At 37.9% G+C, this 8584-nt stretch overlaps 1 protein-coding gene across 1 annotated transcript; it reads right to left on the reverse strand.

Annotated features, from left to right (window-relative positions):
* Positions 1-712: 712 nt before the first annotated feature.
* LOC103925669 lies at positions 713-2210 on the reverse strand. Its single transcript, XM_009334418.1, has one exon. The coding sequence runs from the start codon at positions 2208-2210 to the stop codon at positions 855-857; it is 1356 nt and encodes a 451-aa protein (XP_009332693.1). The 3' UTR covers positions 713-854.
* Positions 2211-8584: the final 6374 nt, after the last annotated feature.

Consider the following 8584-nt stretch of genomic DNA (forward strand, 5'->3'; position numbering starts at 1 on the left):
TTTTTGTACATAGGTTGAAAACTGTCTATAGCCTTTTGCATTATTTGAATCAGTTGAGAAATACTGATTTTTTTTTTAAATAGAAAACAAACTAATTTTACATTTTCCGGAAGAAGTAATACCATCTGCATTGATCCTTGGTATCATTAAATGACTCATGGCTCTGCTACAAATTCCTGTGTCTCTAGAGAAGAAATACCTCTAACAAGTCACAGTTCCAGTGCTACAGCTGGTGTGTTTTCTTATCCTGCCTCTGTGATTATAATGAGTTACAGTGTTAATGCCAATGCAGCTCTCCACCTGGGAGATGCTGTCCCAAGCCATCTTTTAATAGGCACCACTAAGCACAGCTGTATTTTTTTATCCACCAAGTACTTCAGAGATACAAATAACCAAAAATCAATTCATTCCTTCTTCAGGTAGTTTACAGATTCATTGTACTAGCTAAAACATATATGAAGATGGGAAAAGAAAAAGAGAGAAAGCTGGAAATTGGTACATTAGCTTTCTAATTTCTGCATGGTCACTTCCTAGGCCTTGAATAATGCCCTTTCATAGTTCTAGCCATGTAAAAGAGCTATCTTCTCACTGTGCCTCAGCTCTCACATCTTACAAAGTTGCAGTAGAGACTTTACCTGAGGAACCCAATTCTTAACCAGCACTTGATCACCGTGGACTCTTCAACGGTACATACAAAGGCACAGTACATAAAAGGGCTGTTCTCCTAAATCTGTAAGATGTAAACTTCCCGTGGAAGTGATTTTAATGTGATCTTTAAATGATATCCTCTGCCTCTCCATGATACGGGCAGCTCTCCACTGTCCCTCCTTATGACCGAGGTTTCACTTTTGAGCTTACAGTATGGTTTGATATAGCACCTTGTTAACATTCATGACTAATGATAAGTTATATCTCCACAGTGTGGTATCCCTGATGAGGGATTCTCTGGGAAGGTTTCCTTGAAGGGGCACCCGACAGTGATAAATGAGGGCAACATCCATGGGAACATCCACACTGTTCCCATAAGCACGTAGGACAGAGTGGACTGAAGTCTGAATCACCTTTCGTGGATCAATTATCAGTTTCTTGGGATTGATTACATCTTTCCTGTCAGGCTCTCTGTGAACATGCTGTAATATGTTAACACCTGGCACAGTATTCCAGGATGAAATGTTGAACATGTGTGTAGATATGGTTTCTGGGAAGATATGGTTCTCAAAGAGGAAAATGCCAGTCCCTGGGTTTTGCTCCAGAAGACTGCTCATCATTGATTTCCAGTCTGGGTGCTTAAGGGGAAGAATTATTTCATCAACATCATTAAGAACCACAAACTTGCTTCTCTGCATGTTACGGTATATACAGTCATTTAGAGCTGTGATTTGTCCATAGTAGCCAATGTGTGTTCCATCTTGCATGAAGTGCCATTCAGAAGAAACCTTGAGGTGTGAGTTAATTGGCCAGGGAATTATCTCTACAGTTCCTTCTTCCACATAAAACTTCAAGACTTTCTCCATCAGATGGCTGCAGTTGTTCTTATAGATCACCACTTTCTGTACCCCAAGAATCTTGTACATTTCCATACTCTGTATAAACTGCAAGACGTTGTTGTAATTTCCAAACATGGCAGAGATGCATACAGTGAAGTCAACAGAAAAGGTCTCAGCCTTGCGGTTTTTAATTTCAAACCTTGGCAGCTGGTCAATATTTCCATGTGGAGACTGATGAATTGATACATGTGTTGGATCACAGTTTTCGGGTTCCAAACAAACTATATCTGCTGCACCGTAAGGAAATCCAAATCTATCTGAGTGAACATCAATTTTTGCTTTTGATACATATATCTTTCCATCAGGTGGACAGCAGAACCAGCAGTATAGTTGTTTTACATCTTCATGATGAACAATCCCAATCACACGAGTGACTTTGCTTTCTCTGTCGTCGAAGTATGGGGATATAATAAAAGTTCTGTTATCTTTTAATGCTGTTATTATGCTATTGGTAGTTTTCCCTCTACATCTGCTACCTTCTTGAATTATTTTTGGCAGGTGAGAAAGTCTCTGTAACCTAAGATAAGAAAGTGTGACCATTGAAGTTAGAGTAATAATGCACACAGCAGCAGCAAAGTAAGATTTTTTCCCACCACACAGCATTTTGAATGTATCTAAATGTGGATGCAAATTTCTTTGTCCTTGCAGTTTATGCTGCCGCATCTGCAGAAAAGAAAATATGTAGTATGAGATAATATTGACTCATAATCATTGCTCAAGAATTTCACAAACAAGATGGGGGGCAAATCTCTATCACTTTGCACTGACTTAATCAGAGACCCAGCTACTGTGCTTTTATGAAAAATCAATCACGGAACACACCTTTAATGGGATGAATGATACTCTGAATGCCTCTATGTGTCAGATGTGTGGAACATCTTCTGTACATGGAGGGTTTTGTGAGATGATATGATAGAGGTCTACATACAGGAGAACAAGGAGCCTTTATTCATTATTTTCTTTAATCCAAATTTTAGAACATCCAATTAAATACTTAGGCAGTAATTTTTAAAGCAAAACAAAAGCTTTCCCCCCCCCTACATGTATATATAAATTTTACACACAAAAAAAAAACCTCAACTGGACTTCTCACAGACAAGTTAGGGGCAGACATAGAAATTAAATGTATACAGAATTAATCAAGTTCATAAAAAACATGGCAACTGGGGATTGCACATGATGGTCCAGATACAATCTCTAATGTATAAATTCCCTAACTTGCAGTTCACCACCAATGACACAATACATACAGAGGAAGGTCAATTCATACAATTCAGCAGAAGACAGGTGAAATCTATGGGGGTATAAAACTTATTCTCAGTTACCAGCTTTACCCTACTTAGCACTGTACAAGGCAGGGCTTGCAGGGAAGGTTGCCTCATATTATGCTTGCTAGATATCTGGGCTTCCTCACACTGCATTAATGCTGGCTCAGCTCCTGGCATGTTTTGGACGTCAAGTCTTAAACTCTTGCTGCTGCAGGAATAGATAGGCATCCCTGACTACCTGGATGGCCAAAGTCTTCAGCGGCACTCGTGCTAGCAAGTGTTAATGCCTGACAGGGAGCTCATGATACTCTCAAGCAGTAATTTCTGCAAGTGGAGCTCAGATTAAAGTTTCCTCTACAAATTCATCTTTAGGCATCCAGATATGATCCATAAACAGTAAGGTGACAGCAAGTATCTTCAAAGGCCTGCTTGTATCACAGGGATTCTTGGAAGAAGAGTGCCCTAGATTAATCAAATTCACGTTAGATCAGAAAACTGGACTGGTAGAAGAGAGTATCCCTGACTGCCAGCAAGAAGTGTGGGGTAAAATGCCAAGATGGAATAAACTGATTCTATTGCACAAGATGAAGAAAATGTTTCTAGTAGGCATGTCATTGCTGCATAAAGCCAGCTGCTGAGAAAAACCATCATACCATTAAAAGACTCAGATTTCTAAGTATATATTTTATAGCTAAAACAGGTAGCAATGTCATAGGTGTAGCAGATATTGGAAGATTCTCATATTTCTTGTCCTTTCATTTACTTCTCAAGACTCTTAATAAAATCACTTGCTTAAGTACTTAGTAATCTCAGTATCTTCAGAGAGTATGCACATACTAAATATCTAACAATACTTTTTCCAAAGCATATTACTCAGTCTATTCTAAAATGATAATTAAACCTAATATTACATACTTGTTTTCTGCATGTTACACATTGTGTAGAGCTATTTTGAGAGCCTCTATCTTGATACTGTTCTGTGATGGAACAGAAAACTTGCATTTTCAAAGAAAAGTAAGAAAGATACAAAACTAGAAAGAACCTAAATCCATAGTTTTGATCCAGATATCACACTCAGCAGTTTCATAACTTTGGAAGTGCCTAAATACACTGGCAACTTCACTGCTTGGCTTGAAAAATTCCCCTAGTGTCTGGCTTTCTGCTTAAACACAGTATTTTCCAGCCAGTAAAATCTAGCATCTGAATACAGCGATCTAGCTTCTGAATCTCAACTGAGTTTAGGCAAAAAAAATTGCCCACGCCTTCAGAATAATGTGCAATATTTTCACAATTGCTCTTTCCTGAAAAAGCAAAGTAAGGAAAACTATGGTCACAACATTCCCTTTAAAATGCCCCATTTGCCAAGGCTGATATGATTTATAGCAGCCTTTCCTAGTTGCCAAGGAATTGCTTTACAGACCAGAACAGTCATAGGGCACCAGAAATCTCACTACATCACACTAGGCACAAAGCAGAACAGCAGACAGCACTGACTCTTCTGTCTCTGAAATGGAGAGTTCCCCCCTGAAGTCCTTACAATTTAGAGCAGAACTGCAAATACATGGTAAGAGCCTGCTACAGTCATACAACTTTCTGCTGGAGATTTGTGACTGAGAACAACTCAAATTTTGTAAGTCCTTTTATTAAACATTCTAAAGTCAGACAAAAAGTTTCCCCTGAGCATTCTTATTCCCAGGTTGTTATATATTTTAGCATTGTTACAACATAAAGTAGGTCACATTTAACATTTTTTCCTCAGTCTTATCTATTTATGACTTAAAATATTGTTCAGTCTTATAGAATAAGTAGTTTTTACTAAAGAAATATCAAAACATGTCAACATTAAATAATACAACTAATTTATTACCTGTTATAGCTTTTGCTAGCTATAAATAATGAACAATAAAAAAATATATCTTTTCAACTATGTTTTGAACAATGAATATTGGAAAGGAAAAAGTACCTTTTAAAGCAGATGGCTGCATGAAGTTCTGTTCAGTCCTCCATTTATTTTTTGCTAAGGTATAATCTACAAATTGTTTATTCTGACCAGATAAAAATTTAAATATTTTTAAGATAAATTGCAAGAATTGTTCAATACTGAACAATACTGAGGAAAAAAAATGCTGGTACAATACCTAAGACACTTGTTGACGCATTTTATTTCAGATGGTTCATGTTCTTTAATGTCAGGAACAGCAGCCACACCTACCAGAAGAACAAGTTTTCCTTCTCTTGAGCAAAGCATACAGTTGACTCCCAAGAACTTAATCTAGATTACAAATGTGAGTGTGGAGTTGTTGAAGCAAATCAAACCTAGGCGCTCGGGTGATTTTTTTAAGATTACTGATGTTTCCTTCTGGAAATTAATCCTGCATGTTGATATATCCGCAGTTCACACACATACTTAAAGAGAACTAGAAAAATATACTATATATCTGTATTTCTTGGGCAATCATTTTTTAGTAACATACTATAGGCCTAATTAAAATAGGTAAATGTTAGATTCTGATGAGGAACTGTGAGAGAGAACTGAAACAACAGCAAGTTCTAGAAGCAGAGAAAAGAGCAAAACATAGAACTCAAGACACACCAGAACACAGAATGTGTTCTTAAAGAAAAGAAATACGTAATTATTTGAGGAGTGAAATTCATAGTTTTCCCAACACGTGACTCATGAATTTTGATCCCCTGAAATTAACAGCACAGATAGGTAGTCAGAAAATATATAAAGTCAGATTAATTAGGAACATTACATTTATATTTCCTCACTGTAGAGAGTACTTGGCAAATTTTAACTTCAAAAATATGTTTCCAGCATATTTAAAAGAGTTTATTTTATAATAACAACAATAATTCATTCCGGTTTTGTGTCTTTTAATTCCAATTACTATTCAGGTATAACATGATACAAATTATGCAGACTTGCTTTAATACTAAATCTAGCTAATGGTATCAATGGCTACTTTGTACCACTTTGTTCTTTTTCGGTATTCCCCTTAATAGTAAAGTGCCTTTATTCCTCCCTATTGCATATGCAGTCATATCACCTCCTAGTCTTCATATTTGCTACTTTTTCATCAAACAAGACAGGCTGTTCTAATACCATCTCATAAAAAACACTCTTCCTTGACCAGTCACTTCTGTGCGGTTGGCCCAGTTTCAATTAATCTCTAGCACAGGAGACCAGAAACCTCTGTTCCTCGTCCATTCGCACATGACAGTGATAAGCCCTCATCATTGTTGGAAATTTTCTTCTTTAACGTATGCTAGGATCATATTTTTTGCAGATGCATCACATTGCACAGATACATCTGAGCTTGTCATCAGCCGAAGATTAACACATCTACTCAGTCTTTCAGCCAAGTGCAGTTACACAATATGTTTTCTTCTGCAGCAAGGTCATAATAAAGAACTCTTGTCCCAGTTAGAATCATAGAATCATTGAATGGTTTGGGTTGGATAGGACCTTTAAAGATCATCTAGTTCCAACCCCCTCTGCTGTGGGCAGGGACATCTTTCACTAGATCAGGTTGCTCAAATTAATCACATTTCTCCTTTTTTTTTTTGTCATAGTCCTTCTAAAATAACCTTGTATGTGACCAAGATTGCACTTACAAACTTGTGTATACTTAAATAACCTTTTTTTCCCCCCTTCCTCAACCAAAGAACCACTCATGTTTTCTTTTGCCACATTGTAACACTATGCTCACAACACATTAATTAAACACCCGTTACAGGTTCTTCAATAGCTTGTCTGTTTTCTTAGAATTTTGGAATGGAAATTATTCAGTATCACCTTCCAACTGGAATGTTGTTTTTACCTTTGCTGTACAACTTCTATTTTCAGACCTTCTTTTCCATCATCTTTCCTTAACTCTCCACAATTAGCATTGTCCTTACTAAAACGTGGAACAAAGTGCTAATTTAGTTCAGAGCCATTCCTAGATCATTATTAATCTCCCCCATGTTCTCTGCATTGTGGCTTTCCTTTGTAATTTGTTTTCTTTGCATTGAGACAGCTGAAGACCTTTTATGCTGCTCATTTCAGTATCTTCGCAATGTCTACATTGAATTTAATTTTTGATAACTCTCAGCTTATTACTCTATCTCCCGATCTAGGGTAGGATAAGGGGCAATTGACAAGAGGTGACTGCAAAGTTTCAGTTGATAATATACAGTATTAGATTCAGTAGTATGGGAACAATAAACAGCCTAATCCTTGGGTTATCCAGGGTCTAACTAAAAAGGGACCACTACCAAATAGCCTTATTAATTTATTATTTTTGGAAAAAGTTATTCTCTATCCTCTGCTTTATGTTTTTTGCCAAAAGTGACAACACAAACCACTGGTGCTTAAATAGAAACAAAAATGCCAAAGATTAACAATCATTTACTATATTTATATAGATTGTCTGTTGCTAATCTTTTGATAGCTTGTATTTTTCAGAAAGACTCTTTGAAACACGGATGTCCTTCCTCTCTCATACGATCCAAAGTCAGAAGCATATTTTTTGAAGGATTAAACTGAGGGCAGTATTATTCCACTATTTGTAAAATATTGCTCTAAAAACGTTAAGCTGGCCATTTCTACTCTAAATACAAAGAAGGTAAGCCAGACCAATATACAGCATTGCCATATACTTAACTTGTGCCATTAGAATGGGCAAACCACACATTTCCCTGTACACTCAAACTTCTCCGTTATAATCTGCTGTGCATCCCTAAGCCAAATTTCTCCTATTGTAAACAATTAGACTTTGTGTCCTTTGAAAAGAAATAGATCAGGAGAAATAAAAATTGCATAACATTTAAAAGATTGTTATTGCAACTTTTTGTCTTTCACACTGTACTATTTTTAGCTGCGACAGACTTAATTTTCTTCACAGTAGCTCATCAGGTGCTGTGCTTCAGATCTGTGACCAAAACAGTGTTTAGAACACACATGTTCTAGCTGTTGTGGAACAAGTGCTTAGGCAGCGTCAAGGCCGTCGCTGTTTCTCATGCTGCTCCTCCCTCCCCGTCCCAGGAGTAGGGTGGCACAAGAAGCTGGGAGGGGACACAGCCGAGACAGCTGACCCCAACTGACCAAAGGGATATTCCACACCATATGACGTCATGCTCAGCAATAAAAGCTGCGGGAACAAGGAAACATGCGTCATTATGGCATTTGTCTTCCCAAGTCACCGTTACGCGTGATGGAGCCCTGCTTTCCTGGAGATGGCTGAATACCTGCCTGCCGATGGGAAGGAGTGAATGAATTCCTTATTTAGTTTTGCTTGCGCACGTAGCTTTGCTTTACCTATTAAACTGTCTTTATCTCAACCCACGAGTTTTCTCACTTTTACCCTTCTGATTCTCTCCCATATCCCACTGCGGGGGGGGAGTGAGCGAGCGGCTGTGTGGGGCTTAGCCACCTACCAGGGTTAACCCACAACACACGCTGAAACCACTCTTTCGAGGAGTTATGCATTCTTTAAATCTAAAATTAAATTCCAGGCTTGGAGTGCATTCAGACGGAGACTTCAAAAAATTGGGTTGTACAATTAATATATACCTTTAACTTACCGTTAAGCAGTTAGCACCAGTACCGAAAAATAATGCTACAGCTGACCACCATCTTATTTGCTATTTCTTGACTGGAAATAAAATCCCGAGCCTGCCGAGCCTCTTCTGCAAGTGGTGCCAGTTACGGGATCCTGAGCAGGAGCCGCAGCCCGACACCCTCCTTGGTCCCAGCAGTTTGACCAGACGAATACGCCAACAGCA

This window comes from Pygoscelis adeliae, unplaced genomic scaffold (genome assembly GCF_000699105.1).
Source record: "Pygoscelis adeliae isolate BGI_AS28 unplaced genomic scaffold, ASM69910v1 Scaffold150, whole genome shotgun sequence".
In the NCBI taxonomy this organism is placed as follows: Eukaryota; Metazoa; Chordata; class Aves; order Sphenisciformes; family Spheniscidae; genus Pygoscelis; species Pygoscelis adeliae.

What these genes read in the sequence shown, in the direction of transcription:
- LOC103925669 (XM_009334418.1), bottom strand. Translation starts at nt 2,210, where the DNA reads ATGCGGCAGCATAAACTGCAAGGACAAAGAAATTTGCATCCACATTTA.